Here is a 22,438-nt window from a genome sequence, read left to right on the forward strand (position 1 = left end):
CTTACCAGCACGGCGTCCCACCGCTCGGGAGAAGCGAGCTGTATCAACTCCGCTTGAAGCGGATCATTTGCGCAGTTTCGCATAATGTGGTTATATGTGGCCCTTGCACCATATTTATGGCAGTTTGGGTCGTACTGGCCGGGGGTCCTTGAGGGGAAGCACTGCCGGATTCAGAAGGGAGCGTGTTTGCAGTCGGCGCTGCAGGTAACTTCCTGTGCTCTTGTTAACTATTTGTGGGGAGGGGCATAAGCGCGCCTGTCAAGTCTAAAGTGATGGGTGATGTCATGAAATTAGATGACCTGTCCCTCGTGAAATTCGGGTCGGAGGGCGCGCTCACTGCCGTAATGCGATAGCCCACCCTCTTCGATGACATCCTTGCCACCTCTCTCGGCGAAGGAGTAGGAGTGGGACGAGCTCTTGGCCAGTTCAACAAAACAACGCAGCTGGCCATCGTCACGCGAGCTCAAGAGGCCGCCCCCGACTGGAGGCCACACTGCCTCGCACCAGCCCCAACTAATCAATTCCATTCTGTGGCAATAAAGGTGTAACCACCACCTTAATGTAGCAGCACGCTACGGTGATACCAGCGCTTCTATTATCGAGCGGGTGCTGGTTTGCAAAGCGGATTGTTCCACCAAGAAGCGAGACAATTACATCGCCGTTTCCTTTCTTCTAAACCAATTTTTCGTAGCCCAGCGCTGCGGCATCGGGTCTCAGCGCTTTGCGAACTACACGAAATTCGATCAGAAGCGCCCATGAAGAGTGTGGCGGCAGCACAACGCTGCAGTAACGGAGTTCCATGATCATCTAGCGTTCCTAACATCAAAAAAAGGAAGAAAACGTTGTTTGGTTTGGTGTGAGGGGTTCAACGTCCCAAAACAACTCAGACAATGAGAGACGCCGTAGTGAAGGCTCCGGAAATTTCGACCACCTGGGGTTATTTAGCGTGCTCTCACGTCGCACAGTACACGGGCATCTAGAATTTCGCCTCCATTTAAATTCGACCGCCGCGGCCGGGATCGAACCCGCGTCTGTCGGGTCAGCAGCCGAGCGCCGTAACTACTGGGCCACCGCGGCGGCTAAACTTTGTCACGTGGCGCTTCCTTGATGCTGGCGTTGCTGTGGTAGGCAGCAGTGTTCGACCCAGCGTGGCCTCTTTCCCGAACACGAGGTAACGACAAGCGTTTAAGCTAAATATTTAAACTACAATTGCCGTCCGCGCTCATCAAGTGAAACGTGGCGACTGCATTGCCATTCTACTCGGCGCTTTGCCTGAATTTGATAGCCAGCATTAAACACAGGTTGAAGTCAAACGTGATCGTCGTATAGAGGGGTACTGCAGTAACTTCGAACACACAGGGTTCTTTAAATAATTTCGCGTATACATCGAAACGGGGCCGTCGCTGTCAGGCTTTGTTCCCACGTCCTCTGGCTAAGGCACCTAACGCCTGATCACGAAGACACGCTCGGCACCATCCTTACATGAGTGCTGTGACGCGTGCTGTCGCTGTCTTGCAAACGCCACACAACTGACTCTACAGATAGCTCCCCACCAGAACCACCGTCGCTCCTACGGTCGCAGTTGATGCAAAGCACATTTTTCTTTCAGTAGTTCCCCTCACACCTCTGAACTGTCCTTTGTTTGCACGCGGCAGTGGTTAGGCATAGCTGGAGCCCGTCGGCAGGCCCGTGCACATTCCTCTACCTGTGATCGCAACATGGATATCTTATGGAATGTATAACCTCGGACATGGATGCCTGCGATGATCTTACAATACCACCAAACGCCGGCGTTGGAGATTGCCAGCGAGACGCGTATCAGATATTCCGGCTGAGCTAAGCATGGGCTAGCGTCGCCGACTTGAGTTTTTTTTTTCGCCTCGCACAAAGGGAGACGTCAAAGTTTGGCGGCTCCTCTTTGCCGAGCGAGTGCTACAGTTGTGACCGGCGAACCGTGCATCGGGGCCTCCTTCGAGAGCAATGGCCACCGCAACGACTCGACATAAACTCTGAGATTGGCGCCCGTATGCTGTGTGATGTCAGTGCACGTTAGAGATCCGCAGGTGGTCCGAGTTGATCCGGAGCCCTCCACTACGGCACCTGTTTCTTCCTTCATTCTCTTAGTCCCTGCTTTATACCTACTCTTACGGTCCGGTTCAGGGTTCCGCGGATATGTGAGACAGATATTGAGCCATTCCCCCCCCCCCCCCAAATCCGATTTTTCAGACTGTCGCCTCACATGTGGGCAGTAAAACATACTCCTTACTCCGGGGCTTATCCACGCTAGCACGTGGGAATAAAATGAATTAAACGGATGCAATAACAAATACATAGAGACATAGGTAAAAGCCAGAAATGTTGACAAATCGCTACAGCTCTTTATTTGCCGCATTCTGGTGGCTCATTTATGTGGATCTCTGAGCTGAAACCACGGACTTGGACAAAATGGGAAATGAATGCTAGCAGCATCGTCCCATTTTCTCGCTTTGTACGCCCGTGAACTTGGTATGCGCCTCTGTATTTTCTGAACTAGACCCTCTCAGCAAAGCAGCTTCTAGGACTACTTGAGTTTCGAAGCGGAGTCCCCCTCCACTTGTTGTCTTCGACTTCCACAGCGCGCGTGTTCGAGACGCGCCGGGACTTTGCGTTCCCATAAGGGGCTGTGGAAAAGCGGTATCGTACGACGATTTCCTTTGGTTCCATAGTTTTTTTTTTCTTTATGCGTTCTTGGAGGCAGAAGCGCCGGCACGTGCATGACGTCTCCAAGCGCAGCCAATGACGACGGAACACGTGCAGCTCGTGGAGAAGCATATGAGCGAATCACGGAACGGAACAGGTCACTATAAAAGAGTAACAACGCAGCCTTTTTGCCTTTCTGCAGTGGCTCGGCAGGCAGGCAAGACGTCCGTTCCGGTGGTTGCCATTTGTGTTCGTGGCCTGCTATCTAAATGGGGAAAGGAAAGCGCAAAGACAAGAAGAAAAACGACTCAGCTGGTGGACCTCCAGGTGCGTAGCGAATTTGCTTTCGGTTCTGTGGCCTCCGCCGCTCTCGTTTGGGCGCTCTCGTTTGCGCCAGAGAGAAGTTTCGGCCTTGGTGACGCTTGACGTTGCGAAGGCCTATGACAGCGGGGAGCACACAGTCCTCATTAACAAGCTTGCTCAACTACAACCACCGCATTACCTCTATGCCTGGATTTGTGAATTTCTAAAAGATAGATTTTTCTTCTGTACAGACGGATCTTTTTGTTCTAATACCTATGGTCAATCAAGAGGTGTGCCGCAAGGCTCTGTTCTTTCTCCGCTGCTTTTCAACATATTAGTTCGGGACATCCCCATTCATCCTAACGTTACAGTTCATGTATACGCAGATGATATAGCTTTTTTCGCATCAGCAAAGGATATTCATGTGCTCTACGGGTATTTGCAGGCATATCTGAATGCTCTTGAAGTCAGGTTGGACCAAATCAATTTATCACTTAATGTCAGCAAATGTGGCGTGCTGGTATTTCCACCCGACGCTCCTATGTACATCTCGCTAGCCTACCGCTCCACTCCAATTCCGCAGGTGGAGTCGGTTAAATACCTAGGTGTTACTTATGACCAAAATTTGGACTGGCGACACCATATTAAGAATAATGTTATTAAAGGGGAACGTGCACTGGGCCGTTTGACCCGAGTTGGCAATAAAAAGTTTGGCATGCGTCGTGACACGCTACTGTTGCTCTATAAGGCTTATATGAGACCGATTCTGGAATTTGGTTGCCCCTTGTTCTCTGGTAGAGCGAACTACAAGCTGCAGCCATTAGCCTTACTGGAAAGGCGTGCCCTACGGCTATGCCTCGGGCTCCCAAAATCAGCTTCCAACGCTGTCCTTTATCTGGAAGCCCGTATCCCCAACCTCTATTCCCGCTTCCAACTTCTAACAGTGCGTACTTTCCTCAAGTCTTTTGACCCGGCCCCAGGCGTTAGTATTCCAATTTTTGTATCCCAACCACACCTTTTTTGACTAATCACTGGCCACGTTATCAGCTTCCGCAAGCTAGGTTCACGCAGAATCTGTTAGCTCCGCTTCAGGTTGATCTGATCTCCTTGCAACGAGTTGCTGACACGCAGGCTGATCCCGTCTTCTATTACGACTTTATTTTCCCGTCCCATGCGAAGCATATGCCCGCACATACCCTAAATGGTCTTCTTTCTGAACACCTACAGAATTTTCCACATCATACTGGTCTCTCCACTGATGCCTCCGGCAGCTGTGAGAAGGCGGCGATTGGCATATATTCGCAGGATCTAGCTTGGAGCTACTCCGTTTGTATCCCTGATTATACTCCTATATTCTTCGCAGAGTTTTTGGCCATTGGTTTGGCTCTTCTCAAAATTCTCAGACATGTCGCACGGGTTCTTATTCTTACAGACTGCCTTTCAGTTATTGTCTCTCTCCAAAATTAGGAAAAATCTTTCTTGACTCGTTCACTTAGGTTTTTTGTTCCGAGCACAGTGCGCGAGATCCGTTTGGTCTGGGTACCTGGGCATTCAGGCGTCTATTTTAACGAGGTGGCTGATTTATTGGCAAGGTCAGCTCTCAGCGCACCTGTAATATATCCCGTCCCTCACCTCATTCTGTTAGCAGCTTCACGTTTCCAGCGGTTCTAACATATTTCAGCCACTTTGAGTGATCCGTTGCTCAATACCGTGGACTTTCAACACCTAAAGTACCCATGGAATATCCGGTGGTGTAAGTCAAGGCTTTGTGAAGTGTCCATGACGCTCCTTCGATGTCGAATCCCTCACTTAAACTTGTATTAATGCAGGTGCGGGTTCGCTGCGACAAACCTTTGTGTATCATGCGGGCAAGTTGAATCAATCGATCATTTTCTCCTCTCTTGCCGGCGGTTCGCGGTTCAGAGAAAGCAATATCTGGAGGTTCCTCTCTCGAGACTAGGACTGCCTCTGTCTCTTACAGTTCTTCTATCGTTCGGTGCGAGTGCCAAGGGATTCCCGTTAAGCAGTGTATGCGGCTACCTTCACGATTACATAAGTGCAAGTAATCGATTATCTTTTTAGCTATATACAAAATTCTTTCGCATGTCCAAAAAAGGCTAGATTGATTCTATTCCGGATGACTCATACCTCTTGAATTCATTTTATTTTTCCAATTTTTTTAATCTTGATTCAGTCTTCTGACGTTTCCTTCCCCGCGCAAATGCTTCATTGGCATTCTACTCTATACCTTGGCCAATCCCCCCACGTGGGTATGTGCCATATTACTTGAGGAGAAGAAGAAGAAGAAACTGTATCGCATTTTGGACGGGGACAATAACCCCAACATTTATTACGGCGTAACGCTACCGTACTTTAACGAAAGCTACTGCAAGCACCGAGTGGGCATATCTTACTACGCGGAGAAAATGGAGTGTTACCGCACCGTCGGCCAATCGATACTGGAAGATTTTGTAATGGGCACGCTGGTGAGGGAAATGCTTGTCGGCATACACGGATTCGACGGATGACTTCCTCTTAGATGATTCTCTGTAAGCCGTAACACTAGCGTAACCCAAGACTACCACCAGCCACACTACCAGCTTATCCGAGAATGACACGCTATTGCTTCGCAATTACCAGGCGTAACCAAGCTAAGCCACGGCCGTTTTTATTTTCCTTTTTGTTTTTACTTTTATTTTATTTTATTTTAAAATATTTTTATTTTTGCGGTTCTTATTCTGTTTTATTTTTTACTTTAATTTACTTTCCTCGCCCAGGTGCTATGTCGGCGTCCGTACGTGTCTATCGCGTCGTCGAAGTGTAGCTAATTAACTAATCACAATTCGTCAACCAAATGTTTTCCACAGCAAGACCTCATCACTTACTCTCTAACATTACCAAACTTTTGCACATCCATGTTCACAGAACGACGTAATCGTGCGGATAATGTTTTGCTGACACGAAACACGCCACATAACCATTTAATGCTTTCGCATTAATAATAACAAGAACGCCGTGGCATACCAGATCCGCCCGCCGCTACTCCCTCCGGGACTCCTGCGGGTGTCGTACGGATTCCTCGTCCGCCTGTCTACCGCGTTGGCCGCGTCGCCCCATGCGCACAGTTCGGGTACGTTGCTTGGCGCCGGAGGAATAGCGCCCTCAGCCGGGAGACCAAGACAGCCTCTCCGTCGGCCGTCTGGCCCTCCCAGAAGCACGACCCGCCATCCTGGCGCAGGCCTGCCTATGTGCAGAGAGGGTTTGCCTGCTTCCAAGACACAGCCAGCAGCCGAAATCACGGAGCTTCTCAGTATCACTACCGTAAGAGAAAAGAGACGCTGACGTCTGATAACATGCACCTAGGGGACGTCGGGAAATATGAACTCCGTACTAGGCTTGGCTAGTGCTTGGCCGAAGCGATCGAGCCAGCTCCTTAAACACAGCTGCGCTTCGGTGCTGCCGAGAGGAGAGATGAAACTATCTCACTTGTACGTCTTTCAGTCCTTTTATAATTTATTGTGAGCAAAGGTATGGTTTTTTAAGGGTGTTTTTAACGTGCCAAAGTAACTAAGGTTATGAGAGACGCCACAGTGAAGGGCTGAGAAAATTTCGACCACCTGGGGTCCTTTAATGTGACCAAAGGTTTGGTACCAGCCGTGCATGGAAATTACCAGCGTATTGCCAGGTGCGTTGTCTCAAGGAGTCTAGTTCTTCCTACTGAATCCTCGTTTTCTCGGCCAGTATCCAGCCAAGAAAAATACGATGTTTCGTGTACGTTGTGCGATCTACCGCAACGCCATTTTTGACTCTACAGGTATTCTTGAGAATCTCTTCAATAATAATAATAATAATAATAATAATAATAATAATAATAATAATAATAATAATAATAATTGGTTTTGGGTGAAGGAAATGGCGCAGCATCTCTCTCATATGTCGTTGAACAACTGAACCACGCCTTAAAGAAAGGGATAAGGGAGGGAGTGAAAGAAGAAAGGAAAAAATAGGTTCCGTAGTGGAGGGCTCCGGAATAATTTCGACCACCAGGGGATCTTTAACGTGCACTGACATTGCACAGCACACGGGCGCTTTAGCGTATTTACTCCAGTTTGCTGTGCGGTGTCAGTGCCCGTTGAAGATCCCCCGGTGGCCGAAATTATTCCGGAGCCCTCCACTACTCTCTGTGCTCATCTCTGTGCTAATAATAATAATTGGTTTTGGGCGAAAGGAAATGGCGCAGTATCTGTCTCATATATCTTTGGACACCTGAACCGCGCCGTAAGGGAAGGGATAAAGGAGGGATTCAAAGAAGAGAGGAAGAAAGAGGTGCCGTGGTGGAGGACTCCGGAATAATTTTGACCCCTTGGGGATCTTTAACATGCACTGAGATCGCACAGCACACGGGCGCCTTAGCGTGTTTCATCAATAAAAACGCACCCGTCGCGGTCGGGTTCGAAACCGGGAACTCCGGATCAGTTTTCTGGCGCCATAACCACTGAGCCACCGCGGCGTTGACATCATCTCTGTGCTCAGAATGCATTTCATGGTGTACTGAAGGCTATACTTACTTGCCAGTGCAATAAGTATAATGTAACTGGAATGGAGGAGGATCAGGAAGGGAGATTAAACCACGGAGCTAGCCTATAGTTACGCTGTCCAGAGCTGGATCAAGAGCGAGCGAGAGAGACAAAGAGAGGAGGATAGAACACACACACACACACACACACACACACACACACACACACACACACACACACACACACACACACACACACACACACACACACACACACACACACACACACACACACACACACACACACACACACACACACACACACACACACACACACACACACACACACACACACACACACACACACACACACACACACACACACACACACACACACACACACACACACACAGGCCGAGCAAAGAGCTTCGCTGCAGACATGTCTTCTTAGCCAGAGGTGTATAACTAAGGAAAGGGGTTTGCTTTTCAGCGTCATATTGAAGCTCTTAGGGTACCACCAGACGAAAAAAGTCCGCAAAAGGTGAGAATAGGGTCGTCATTGCACTAAATTAGAGCTGAAAGGACGTGACAAGTGCTGCACCACACGTGTTAGAAACAAACTGAGTTTCTTGGATACTTTTGCCAAAGGCCGTTCACTGTGGCGTCCCTCATAGTCTCAGTTGTTTTGGGACGTTGAACACCTTAAAACAAACCAAACAACGTTTTATTTGTTTTTTTATGTTAGAAACGCTAGATGACTACGAAACTCCGTTAGGGCAGCGTTGTGCTTCCGCCACAGTCTTCAAATCACTTCTTTTCGAATGTCGTGTAGTTCGCAAAGTATGAGATATGATGCCGTAGCGCTGGGCTACGAAAAATTGGTTTTCAAGAAATAAAACGGCGAAGTAATGGTCTCACTTATTGGCGGAGCAACCCGCTTTCAAACCAGCGCCCGTTCGAAAATAGAAGCGCTGGCACCGCCGTAGCGTTCTGCCCCAATAAGGTGGTGGTTACAACTTTATTGCCACAAAATGGAAGCCTGGATTATTTGGGGATGGTGCGAGGCAGTGTGACCTCCACTCGGGGGCGGCCTCTCGAGTTCGCGTGATGATGGCCAGCTGCGTTGTTTTCTTGAACTGGCCAAGAGCTTGTCCCATTCCTCCGCCGAGGGAGGTTGCAATAATGTCATCGAAGAGGGTGGGCTATCGCATTCGGGCAGTGAGGACGCCCTACGACCAGAATTTCACGAGGGACGGGTTGATCTCATTTCATGACACCACCCATCACTTTAGGCTGGAGAGGCGCGCATATCCTCCTCCCCACAGATCTTCAACAAAAGCGCAGGAAGTTACCTGGCGCCGACTGCAAACACGCTCCCTTCAGAATCCGGCAGTGCTTTCCCTCAAGGACCCTGGCCAGTACGACCCAAACTGCCATAAATATGGTGAAAGGACCACATACGACCACATTCAGTGAAACTGCGCAAATAATTCGCCTCAGGCGGAGTTGATACAGTTAAATCTCCCGAGCGGTGGGACGCCGTGCTGGTCAGCTCGGATCCCAAGATTCAAGTACGGGCAATCGAGCGGGTCAATGAGGTCGCCGCCAGCCATGGGCTAGCGGCCGTCTAGTATGTGTCTCCTGCAATCTGCCCTCGACGCAATAAATGTTTTACATAATAATAATAATAATAATAATAATAATAATAATAATAATAATAATAATAATAATAATAATAATAATAATAATAATAATAATAATAATAATAATAATTGGTTTTTGGAGAAATGAAATGGCGCAGTATCTGTCTCATATATCGGCGGACACCCGAACATCGCCGTAAGAGAGGGGATAAAGGAGGGAGTGAAAGTAGAAAGGAAGAGAGAGGTGCCGTAGTGGAGGGCTCAGGATTAATTTGGACCACCTGGGGATCTTTAACGTGCACTGACATCGCACAGCACACGGGCGCCTCAGCGTTTTGCCTGCATAAAAACGCAGCCGCCGCGGTCGGGAAGGAACCCGGGAACTCCGGATCGGTAGCCAAGCTCCCTAACTACTTAGCCACCGCGGCGGGTAAATGTTTTAGAATCCAATCCAATCCATTAAAATTGAAAATTGGCTGCTGGGGAAAGGAAATGGTGCAGTATGTATCAAATCTCGGCGGAAACCTGAACCGCTCCTTAAGTGAAGGGATAAAGGAGGGACTGAGAAAAGAAAGCAAGAAAGAAAGCCTGTAGTGGAGGGCTCCGGAATAATTAATTAATAATAATAATTGGTTTTTGGGGGAAAGGAAAATGGCGCAGTATCTGTCTCATGTATCGTTGGACACCTGAACCGCGCCGTAAGGGAAGGGTAAAGGAGGGCGTGAAAGAAAAAAGGGAGAATAGGTGCCGTAGTGGAGGGCTCCGGAATAATTTCGACCACCTGGGGATCTTTAACGTGCACTGACATCGCACAGCACACGGGCGCCTTAGCGTTTTTCCTCCATAAAAACGCAGCCGCCAGGAATAATTTCGGCCAACTGGTGATCTTTAACGAGCAATGAAATTTCACAGCACACGGGCGTTACCTCGTGTTCGGGAAAGAGGCGACGCTGGGTCCAATACTGCTACCGACCACAGCAACGCCGCCTTCAAGGAAGCGCCACGGGGCAACTTTTTCTTTATTTTTTAAAAATGTTAGGAACGATAGATTATGGTGGGATTCCTGTCCGCAGCGTTGATTTCTTGCTTTATGTTTGACATTAGGAACGCTACATAAGGGTGGAACTCCAATGGCGCAGCATTGGGCTGCCACAACAACCTTACAGACCGCTTCTGTTCGAATAGTGCTATGGCGCTATGAAAAATTTTCTTCAGAAATAGCCGGACAAGCGGCAATCACCTTGACGTTGACAAACCCGCGAGCAGAAGTGATTGTCAGGGATTCAAAAGCAGCCATTGGCAATTTCGCCAAGGGCAGAATATCTCCCATCTCCTTGGGAATTCTCAGGAATTACCCGGAAGACAGGACAGACGTGTGATTGGTTTGGGTACCGGCTCACTCGTCAAACCCGGGGAACGAGGCAGCCCACGATAAAGCTCGAGAATCTATCGGCCGAGCTGTGGAGGCTAACTCGGACGTCGAAATCACGAGAGATGGTCTTAATACTTACCATGAGATTACTCAGCATTATAGACTAGAAAGGCTAACCTTCCCTGCTCCGCATAAAAGCATAAACAAAGAACAGGAGGTACTGTGGAGACAACTTCAAACAAAAACTCTCCCTAATCCAGCTGTCCTAAGCCATGTGTACCTGAATAGATATAAGTCGGAGTGAAGCAAATGCGGCGACAAAGCCACCGTAGACCACATTTTCTGGGACTGTCCGAGAGATCCCCAACCAATATCGCTCAAGAGGCTCGCGCTCCCGGGCCCGTGGGAGACCTTGTTGCTCAGCTCTAACCTGGAAACCCAAGTACAGGTGGTGACGAGAGCCGAAGAGGTCGCCGCCAGCCTCCACTGACGGCCACCTAACAAGATCAACAAACCGATTTATAACTCAAGACGATAATAAACGTTTTCCAATTCAATCCAAAATTTTAGAATGGAAACCGTCCCCCTATCCTCTCTTCCTCTCCCCTCACCTTTTTCATTTCATTTTTCAATTCCTCCAAATATCCTTTATTTCCGCAGCCTCAGCTAAGGTGCTTCAGCATCGATGGCAGATGTCGGGGCTAGCAAAAATCTTTTCCTTCCTTTTTACTATTATTGTAATAAAAAAACGACTACTACCAGAAAGGAAACGGCGAAGTAATCGTTTTTATGAAGGAGAAACGCTAAGGCGCCCGTGTGCTGTGCGATGTTAGTGCACGTTAATGATCTCCAGGTGGTCGAAATTATTCCGGAGCCCTCCACTGCGGCACCTCTTTCTTCCTTTCTCCTTTCACTCTCTCATTTATCCCTTCTTTTACGGCGCGGTTCAGGTGTCCAACGATATATGAGACAGATACTGCGCCATTTCCTTTCCCCCAAAACAAATTATTATTATCAGCACAGAGAGCAGTGGAGGGCTCCGGAATAATTTCGACCACCGGGGGATCTTCAACGGGAACTGACATCGAAAAAGCACACTGGAGGAAAAACGCTAAATCGCCCGTGTGCTATGCAATGTCAGTGCACGTTAGAGATCCGCAGGTGGTCGAAATTAGCTCGCAGGCTCGGCCGCTCGTTTTCGGGAAAGAGATGAAGATTGATCCAACACTCCTGCCTACCACAGCAAAGCCAGCTTCAAGGAAGCGCCATGTGACGAAGTTTTCTTTAGTTTTAAATGTTAGGAACAATAGATTATGGTGGAACATCATTGCCGCAGTGTTGATTTCTTGCTTTAATTTTGACGTTAGGAACGCTACATAAGGGTGGAACTCCAATGGCGCAGCATTGTGCTGCCGCAACACCCTTCCAGACGGTTCCTGTTCGAATGTCGTGTAGTTCGCAAGATGCTGAGACCCTATGCCGCTATGAAAAATTGTTTTTGACGATAGGAAACGGTCCCCCTATACTCTCTTCCTCTCCCCTCACCTCTTTCTTTTCATTTTACAATTCAGCCTGCTATCCATTATTTCCGCCGCCACAGCTCAGGTGCTTCAGTATCGATGGCAGATGCCGGGGCTGGCAAAAATCTGTTTCTTCGTTTTTATATTATTTTATAAAAAACCACTACCACCACAAAGGAAATGGTGAAGTAATCGTTTTTATGGAGGAAAAACGCTAAGGCGCCCGTGCGCTATGCGATGTCAGTGCACGTTAATGATCCGCAGGTGTTCGGAATTATTCCGGAGCCCTCCACTACGGCACCTCTTTCTTCCTTTCGTCTTTCACTCCCTCCTTTATCCCTTCCCGTACGGCGCAGTTCATTTTTCCAACGATATAAGCGACAGATAATGCACAATTTCCTCCCCCCCCCAAAAAAAAAACGCAATTATTATTCAGGAATCATCTCACTTCTCGGTGGAACAACCCGCTTTCAATCCAGCGTCCATTCGAAACTAGAAGCGTTGGTACCGTTGGAAGCGTGGGTTCTACTACAATAAGGTGGTGGTTACAACTTTATTGCCACAAAATGGAAGGGATTAGTTGGGGCAGGCGCGAGCCCAGGGTGGCAGCAAGCCGAGGGCGACCTCTTGAGCTCGCGTGATGAGGGCCAGCTGCGTTGTTTTTCCTGAACTGGTCGAGTGTTTGTCCCATTCATCCGCCGAGGAGGCAGGCAAGAGTGTCGTCGGAGCGGGGTTGCTAGCGCATTCCCATAATATATGGTCTTGTGTGGCATGCGTCCCGTCGCCACAGTGCGGGCATGCAGGGTCATATTCACCGTTGGTAATTAAACGTAATCGGTAGGGGCCAAGAATGGCCTTTGTTTGTAGGCGTCTGAGTGTGGCTTGCGCCCTGTCCAGGTCGGGGTGAAGAGCGGGATACGTGCAACTTAGCCCGCGATGAAAGTTTGTAATCACCGCGTACGGCGAGGCGCCTCGGCGGGGGCGTCCGCTCCCGAGAGGTCTCCCGTCATCCGGTTCGTTAAACCTACAGTACGCCACTTTAAACTGTGCGTTTCTTCGAATCTCTCGCAGTAGCCGCAACACTGTTCAGATTCAATTCTACCCGTCATCCCTAGCTTCGAATGCCGTGCTGTTCCCTCTTGGTTTTTCTCTGGATCGCATGTGTGGTGGGTGTTTTCAGCTGTAGATTTGTGGAGGGCTATCCTTTGCGCAAACGGTGTTGCTGTCGGCGCAATATTGGATAACAGGAAAGTTGCAGACCAGGGAACATCCACATGTCCTTGAGCGATAAAGTGACCCGTGGCCCTGGCAAACGGTGCCTCGGAGATTGTAACTTCTGTGGCCGCATAACCCCGCTATACTATTCTGAACAGGCAGGGTGTCGGTATAGTTAGCGTAGGCTGGGAAAGGGAACGGTTAGATAACACACTCCTCCGTGGCTTCTCCGCGCTGTAAGCGAAGGAACGAAAGAGGAAGCGAAAAATAAAGAAGTGCAAAAGAGGCAGCGTAATTGACGGCTACGCAGTAATTTCGATCGGTTGGCGTTGTTCAACGAGGACTCATGTTGTGCAGCACACGGGCGTTTTTCGATATAAACAGCCCCTGAGGTGTCTGAAATAAGTATAGTTACTCGATTGAACAGCGTAACAATCCAAGGGGCGCCGATAAACTAGATACAAACGCAGCACTACAGTGTTCCAAACGCCCTACGCCACAGCTGTTTCCGGCATTGAAGAGCAGGGATGAAAAGGAGGATCTTTTGCAGATGCAGCCGTTGCCGCTTCTGGGGACGCAGTTGATGCAGCGCACCATTTTCCTCTCAGTAGTTTCCCTGACAGCACTCTGAACTGCCCTTTGTTTGCACGCGGCAGTGGTTAGGCATAGCTGGAGCCCGTCGGCAGGCCCGTGCACTTTCCTCTATCATCCTGTAATCGCAACAACATGGAAACCTTAGGGAATGTATATCCTCAGACATGGATGTCTGCGATAATCTTACAATACCACCAAACGCCGATGTCGGAGATCGCCAGCGAGACGCGTATTAGTTATTCCGACTGAGCTAAGCCTGGGCTAGCGTCGCCGACTTGATGTTTTTTGTCGTCTCGCACTCAGGGGGACGTCAAAGTGTGGCGGCTTCTCTTTATCGAGCGAGTGCTAAGGTTGTGACCGCGAATCGCGCATCGGGGCCTCCTTTGAGAGCAATGGCCACCGCAACGACAGGACATAAACTCTGAGATTGGCGCCCGTGTGCTGTGCGATGTCAGTGCACGTTAGAGATCCCCAGTTGGTCCAAGTTATTCCGGAGCCCTCCACTGCGGCACCTCTTTCTTCGATGATTCGCTTAGTCCATGTTTTATCCCTTCTTTTACGGCGCGGTTCAGGGGACCGCGGATATGTGAGACAGATACTGCGCCATTTCTTTTCCCCCCAAAAAAATTTTTCAGTGTCGCCTGGCTTCACCGCGCACCGGACGGAGGCTTGCTGCTGCAGTGTATGCGCTCGCACCCGCGCTCACGAATGGGCGCGGCGCTGCTCGAGTATGAGCAATTGACCCAAGGCCCACCCCCCCTACGGCTCCTGCGCGCCCTGGCCTGCTGCCTCGGAGGTACAGCGAGAGATCGTTGGCATATCGGGAAAGCGGAGCACACCCCTCTGTGCTTTGCAGCAGCTGGCCAGGGACGTCATACACGAGGAGCTCCAGGACCATCTCCTCGTGTACACCGACGGCTCAGTGGCCCACGACAGCTGCTCCCTTGCTGCTGCGGCCACCATCTCCGCCATGCGACTGCACAGCCAGCAACACGCAGCCTTCCTGGGCTCCTCCACCACGGCGGAGTTGATGGGGATCCGGCTCGGGCTGGACCTGCTGCTCACCATCGGCCCTCCGCCGCCCAGGAGTGCTCTGCTGTGCGACTCCCGCGCCGCCCTCAGCCGCCTGCAATCTAACGGCCGCGGTACCCTACTAGTGCGAGAAATTCGCTTGCGCATCGAGCGCCTCGCGCAGAGAGGTTGTGTTGTGCGTGCACAGTGGGTGCCCGGTCACTGCGGCATCGCCGGCAACGAAGAAGCTGACGACCTCGCGACCGCTGCACACCAACTACCTGCCAGCGATCTGCCCCTTGCGCTGGAGGACGTGCGTGCGGCCATCCACGACCATCTCCGAAAGCAGCACCCCGACCCACGCATCGCGGGAGGTGAGCGCGTCGACAGTGTCACCGGCTGTCGCTCACTTACACAGTCACAACGTGCAATGATCCTCCGCGCGCGCATTGGCTGCGAGTGGCCCGGGGAACGACGGGTGCATCACAGAATCGCGACGAGTGTTGTGTGTGACGGATGCGGTGCTAACACTAGAACACCTGCTCCTTCTCTGTGCCGCGTTCGCCGATGCTCGTCGCGATATGCTCGCGGCCTATAGGGCGCAGGGCATACTACCTGACTCCATCAAGACGCTATTGTGGCCGCAGGGCAGTGCGCGCACTCGTGAGCGAACTTTGGTGAGCCTCTGTGCATTCCTCGAACACACGGGCTTGACGTCCCGTCTGTTCTCCGTCAGGTAGTTACACGCAGTGACCGAACGCTCCGCAAGTTCTACCTTGAACGATTAATAACTGGACGCCCCACTCCAGTTGTAACCAACACAGTGATGTGCGCGTGTGTCATTTAATTCCTCTAAAATGAACTAATCACGCGCACAACCTGGACACAATTCTTATTGTGTATATAGTTTGTACATATTACTTCTCCCCCTATCCTCTCTTCCTGTCCCCTCACCTCTTTCATTTCATTTCTTTATTCTGCCTGCTGTCCTTTATTTCCGCTGCCCCAGCTCAGGTGCTTCAGTATCGATGGCAGATGCCGGGGCTAGCAAAAAACTTTTCCTTCCTTTTTACTATTATTTTTAATAAAACCACTACCACCACCACCCTCTGAGCAAAGTAGCTTCTAGGAATAATTGGGTTTCGAAGCGGAGTCACCCTCCACTTGTTGTCTTCGACTTCCTCAGCGCGCGTGTTCGAGACGCGCCGGGACCTTGCGTTCCCATAAGGAGCAGTGGTAAAGCGTTATCGTACAATTCCCTTTGGTTCCATGCAGTCTTTTTTTCTTTATGCGTTCATGGAGGCAAAAGCGCCGGCACGCGCATGACGTCTCCAAGCGTAGCCAATGACGGCGGAACACGTGCAGCTCGTGGCGTCGCATATGAGCCAATCGCAGAGCGGAAAAGGCCTCTATAAAAGAGAAACAGCGCAGCCATTTTGCCTTTCTCTAGGGGCTCGACAGGCAGTCAAGACGTCCGTTTCGTTGATTGCCAGTTGTGTTTGTGGCCCCGCTATCTAAATGGAGAAAGGAAAGCGCAAAGACAAGAAGAAAAACGACTCAGCTGCTGGACCTCCAGGTGCGTAGCGAATTTCCTTCCGGTTCTGTGGCCTCCGCCGCTGTCTCGTTTGGGTGCTCGATCCCTTTGTTCATCTGGCGTCACATAGTGGTCGCTTTAGGCCTAACCTCGTGGGCTACGATGATTGTGTTCTAAAGCATATTTTTGCGAGAAGGCTGAACGAAATGCACGAGCTTCGTTACCCGTTTGTTTTCGCTATTATGCACCATCGTTTTTACGTGAGCGTGAGTGACCGTGACTTGAGAGAAAAAAAGAACCTGGTTCGGTTGAGCCGAAGCGACCTCGGCAGCCTTCTAATCGCGTTAAGGTGGGTTCACGTGCAAGCAAATGAGCGAGCAGAGCGATAGAGCGGCGCGTTGCATCGAAGAATTTGCACATTTATTGAACCTCTTTCCTCTGGCCGTTCGATGCGCCGCGACCGCTCGAAACGGCTTTGTGCGCCGCGGCGGCACAAATTGCTAGCGTTTCCGCTCCTATGTGAAGTGGCCTTTGGACTGCGTACGACTTCGCGTCTCCGGTCCTCGTGGTTCGTACAGTGTCGCCATATGCAACGCCAGTATTGGGCTCGATGCCCTCAGGCTGTGACAATAGCCTTGCTTTGTTCGAACAAAGCCCGCACGCTTAGTGAAATCGCGAAGCCTTCAGCTTGCTCAAGCTCCAACCTGCGTTGTGGACAATGCACTCTTTAGATATCATTAATATTAGGCTATTTTGTTATGACAACCAACGTTTTGCATTGATGCTGCAGTCTCGGGAATACTTGATGTTGCGGTAGCATTGCTATACGATAGAATGTATGCGGAATGAAGAAAATTACCAAATTCCAGGCATGCTACGAACGTCAGTGCTAACAGGTTATGTGAAATACCTAACTGAAGCGCATAACCCAATACAAAGGATCGCGTCGCTTCGATTCACGTCATCTTTTGTTTTTAATTTTTTCTGAGAGGACCCATAAAAGGGGTTCCAGCCGAGCCGCGCATTTGTGACCGGCGGCGCGTTCCTGCCGTGAATGCCTTGCCGAACGTTCGCCTTGCGCACGCGCACTGTTCGTCTCGACACTCCTCGAGCACGCGCTGCTGCACGCGTCGCCCGTGCGCCTGTGTGTTCCGTCCATGCTGCTGACCTCACACGGGACGGGTGCTGTGGAACGCTCTTCAGCTTGGTCAGTGCCTTGATCCACGGCACGTTTCCGACCGCTGCTGTCTCGTTTTAGCCCGTTCTTCTTGGTGCACAGCAACCTCTCTGCAGCTCCGCACCCCAGTCCCCTCAGCGCATTTACGATTCCTTTATGGTTTATTTGGGTTTAACGTCCCAAAGAGACTTAGGCTATGAGGGACGCTGTGGTGAAGGGCTCCGGAAATTTCGACCACCTGGGGGTTCTTTAACGTGCGCTGACATCGCACAGAACACGGGCCTCATGAATTTCGCCTCCATCGAAATTCGACCGCCGCGGCCACCGAACCCGCGTCTTTCGGGTATCGTGTTTCTACTTCATTAATCTGTTACCGCCGCATTTTTGGCTTGGGCTATCCGCATTACCCGTCACAGTGGCTCAGTGATTAGGGTGCTCGGCTACTGTTCCGGAGTACCCGGGTTCGAACCCGACCACGGCGGCCGCGTTTCGATGGAGGCGAAATGCAGAGGCGCTCGAGTGTTGTGCGATGTCAGTGCAGGTTAAATATCTCCTGGTGGTCAAAACTTTTTTGGAGACCCCACTACGGCACCTCTTTCTTCCTTTCTTTTTTCACTCGCTCCTTCTATCCCTTCCCTTCCGGCGTTGTACAGGTGTCCACCGAGATATGCAAGACGGTTACTGTGTTATTTTCTTTCCTCAAAAGCCAATTTTCAAAAAATACCTCTCCCCGGATTGTGGTCGCTATTTCTCGCGACTGCGTGTTTTTTTTGTTGTTTTTTTTTTTGGGGGGGGGGGGGGGCTGCCGGGTGAAGTCAAGGCGGCTTAACAGCTTGACGAGTTTGACCTTGAACCGAGGAGAAACCATGTGAGAGCTATGACGTCACTCAGCCGCCACCGTCGCGTTCATTGTGATCATTGGCATTGTCGTTCACGATGTTGCGGACTCCGTCGATTTTGAAGAAAGGAAGGGAATTGGGGAAGCGCGTTTCCCACAGCGAGCATGTGCTGACATTCTCCGTGACAGCAAGCGTTATCCGCGGCAAGGAACGTGCATTCTTTACGCCCGATATATAAATGAAAAAAATTGAAGGCTGATTCGACGGACGGTAATTCGAAAGTTCAGCCCAGGTCTCCGCAAGCCGCCAGCTACCGCTTGGCAGGTGTCGTGTTACGTTGCTAGCCCCCCTCCGGCATCGTCCCGTAGCAGCCGCCTTCCGGCTGTCCATTCCTCTCGCCGTGTCAGGTGGCGCTTCGCTCTGCTACTACGTGCCAACACGTCACCTGTCACACTCCGTAACACGTCATCTGTCAGGTAGCATGTTACAGCGACTACGATGCGGAACGCAGGGACGGGCGAGCTGCGCCCTAAACGGAATGAAACTGAAGAAGTCACTGCAGTTGAACACGAAGCGAAAAGTTTCACCACGTTTGGTAAAGCATTCATCGCATAGGCCGGAGAATAACCTTGGGCGACCTTCAGCCCAACCACGTTAGCCGTGTATGACCGTACGTGGTACAGTTATGGCGTCGCTCTTGACCCTTTACCCATGACCTTTAGTTCACCTCTGCTCTTTGACATTGGGTGATACTACGTCTAAGCCATGTCGTGTGTGTATATAATATAGAACGGCCGTGAATGCAGGCGCTGCCATGGACGAGCCTGAGGCACTTTGCAAGCGTCCTTGCTTTTCGCTGAATTCCAGGGTTAGCCAAGTTGTTTTTTTTGTTGTTTTAGAAAATTGTTTTTATTCTCACGTATACAGCTAGACGAAAAGCGTGCGCGTGTGTCTCAAGTATATTGAATGCGCGGCGGGGTTTGTCGTTTGCCGCTTCTTCGTTGCTGTGGGGGGAGGGCTGATCACTTTTGTGTGAAAATTAAGACCCTGCGCGACAGCTATTGCCTCGCACTAAGTTCTTCAGTGCAAGGGCTATACGACGCTGTTTGGGGGAGCTGCATGTTTAGTCGCGTTTAGTCACGGAGCATGCCATTATCGGCTTACACAGCTGTCTGAGTTGGGACGGCTGTTCCGACCTGTTCTCTCGACCACAGTATACTGAGTTTTCGGTCACTGACCATGTCAACTATGTTAACTGCAGTCAGCTGACCACTTTCACATGGTCAGTAAACCGAAGATTCATTCTGCTGACCTGACCAGACGGCATTCCATCAAACCATCGACTAAGTATTCTATACCAGCTGTTTTTTCCCGTTGAGCAGACAAGGGAAGGGACGAGAGGGGCTCGTTAAGAAATACATGACGCAAGCCAACAGTGACTGAACCAAGGAGCATAGGGAAATTTTAAAAAAAAATATTTTGTGGTGTTGATCAGTGGGGGCTTAATATGGCAATGACTTTTTAAATAGTCTCTTTGCGACCTTAAACCCCCATAAAAAGCGAAACTTTTTAAAGATAATTCATTAAAAAGCAGAAGAAAAACAACCACATGCCGCCGGTGGGATCCGAAACCCACGACCTCTGAATTTCGCGTCCGGTGCTCTACCAACGGAGCTCCGGCGATGCCTGTCCAGTCTTCTGCTTTCGACAGTGTATATATGCGTGTCGTAACGATCGATATGATCGCAAACGCAGCCGATATATAGAGCCGGCGTTAAATGGGCATTTTCGGCTCGCAGCAGTGCCTTCGGCCAGCGGTGGCAACCAAGCCACACCTCCTGCTCCGTCGCCCGCCGGTCCCTCGTGGGTTTCGTTCGCGCAAGCACTCCAGCAGGGCGCCGCGGCCAGCCCGCAGCCGCGCGCCGTCAGCGGCGGCCCGACCACGGCCGCGGATCCCAGCGCTCACCCCACCGCTGAGCCCAGCGCCTCCCGTCCCAGCTACGGGGCCGCCGCCGCCGCGGGTTCCGCCAAGGTAGCTTCCAGCAGCCCCCGGCCTGCATCCGCAGCAGCCGCCGTGAGTGGCACTCAGCCGGCAGCAGCTGCCCTACCACCGTCGCCACCAAGCACGCCGCCCGTCGCGGTGACACAGCAGACCCCCGCAGCTGGCGACCAGGCCACTTCAGGCGACGTTGTCAGGATCAAGGTGCGTACTGTTTTCCGAAAAGGGCTTCATCTTGAGCCATGCCATGTAGTTCGTTTAACCTCGTTATAAGGAAGCTGAAAGTTCGTTCACGGCTGTTGCTTCGTTATATGCACTGTTGAAGGAGCTCCCGAGGGGAATCGTAATTCCTTCGTTATATTCATTATTTCGTTATAAACCATGCTGTGCATCTCGTTATGCCAGCGGTCCAAATACATTTGAACCTCTTTACAACGAAGTTGAAGGTTTCCGGTGGTTACTTCGTTATAGTTGTAGCTTCGTTATAGCCCCTGATGGCCGAGCTTCCGCGTGCAATCATAATTTCTTCGTTATATAAGTTGTTTCGTATTAAACCGCTTCGTTACAAAGAGGTTCAGCTGTTAGCTTCAAGGCAAGAGGAAACCTCACCTCTCCAAAACATCGACTTAAGTGGACGGTACGAGAACCGAACTCCGGTATAATACAACTGAAGAAAGAAGCGGCATGTGCCTCTCGATAGAGGCCCTCCAGCCAATGGCGTCGACTGGTTCCCATGACGTCATGGTTACTCAATCCTCTTGGACCTGTGTGACATCTCAGGGAGTGGCATATGAAAGGATATGAACCACCGCTTGATCAGATTGACAGCGGCGCCCGGAGAATCGGCCGACGCCGTAGGCTGCAAGGCGTCCATTGAAGTGCATCCGTCACTTCTTTCTGGTGTTCCAGCCGACTACAGGGCTTAGTTTTTACTGCTGAAACGTGCTGTGGGTAGCAAGCATCGTGGTAGTGCATGACGTATAGGGCGCTCTGGAAGTGAAACGTAAGATTTAGCTGCTGACAATGCCTAGATCGAGAACAGCGTTTCGGAACCGCTACGGGTTCCTTGGTCAACAATGAGGAGGACAAGGCGAGTGGCTGAAATTTAAAACCGAAGTTTGTGACGTAAAGACCGTACTTAAATGAGTGGTTCGAATCAGACCGGGCAGCTGCAATACATTTCGATGGAGGCGAAGCGCTAAGGCACCCCTGTGCTTTGCGATGTCAGTGTACAATAAAAATCCCCAGATGATTGAAATTATTCCGGAGCCCTCCACTACAGCACCTCTTTCTTCCTTTCCTCTTTCATCCTTTCCTTTTTCACTCCCTCCGTTTTCCCTTCCCTTATAGGGTGTTTCATGTGTCTGCCAATATGTGAGAAAGATACAGCGCCATTTCCTTTCCCCAAAAATCAATATTCAATTTTCACAGTTTCTTCTGTGAGGTTCAGGGCCTTAGTCTCACCTGGATAAAGGGTGGCTCAAGCAATTGGTGCGTCGTCAGGTTTAGCCTTGGAGTTAACTACTTATACGCCGGCGGCCGAGTGTTTTGTTGCCAGCGTATGAAATATTGTTTTTAAAGTGAAAGCTTTACTGGCCACAGGTTGAGCAATTTTGCATGATTCCTGGAGAGCACGTGGAGCAGTAATGACACATGGCATTTCTCTCTTTCGCTCTCTACCCACTACTGTGCATGCCCCACTAGTAGCACTGAGCCACAGGTGTTCCACCTGCCTTTCCTCAAAATCCAACTTTCAATTTTGTTTTCTCTTTCCTCTTTCCCTCCCTCCTTTATCACTTCCTTCTTGGGGTGGTTCGGGTGTCCACTGAGATATGTGAGATGGTTACTGTGCGATTTCCTTTCCTCAAAAACCAAAGAAAACAAGTTAGTGGAAGGACTTTGTAGAGTTCATTGGAGTTCACAATTTTGCAAATACCATTCATTTTCACGAAAGGAAAGGCGCACAACCAGGAAAGGCGCACAAACGGCTCTGCGGGACAGTGGAGAGCTCAATCTCGCTTCCCCTTTGTATATCC

At 50.4% G+C, this 22,438-nt stretch overlaps 1 protein-coding gene across 1 annotated transcript in view; it reads left to right on the top strand.

The window, feature by feature from the left end:
• LOC144114676 (uncharacterized) overlaps positions 1-22,438 on the top strand; it is a 203,241-nt gene that overhangs the window by 175,408 nt on the left and 5,395 nt on the right. The window contains exon 9 of the mRNA XM_077648562.1: positions 20,319-20,606. Within this exon, the coding sequence (XP_077504688.1) occupies positions 20,319-20,606 (288 nt within the window). The remainder of the gene's footprint in view (positions 1-20,318; positions 20,607-22,438) is intronic.

This window comes from Amblyomma americanum, chromosome 1, assembly GCF_052857255.1.
Source record: "Amblyomma americanum isolate KBUSLIRL-KWMA chromosome 1, ASM5285725v1, whole genome shotgun sequence".
In the NCBI taxonomy this organism is placed as follows: Eukaryota; Metazoa; Arthropoda; class Arachnida; order Ixodida; family Ixodidae; genus Amblyomma; species Amblyomma americanum.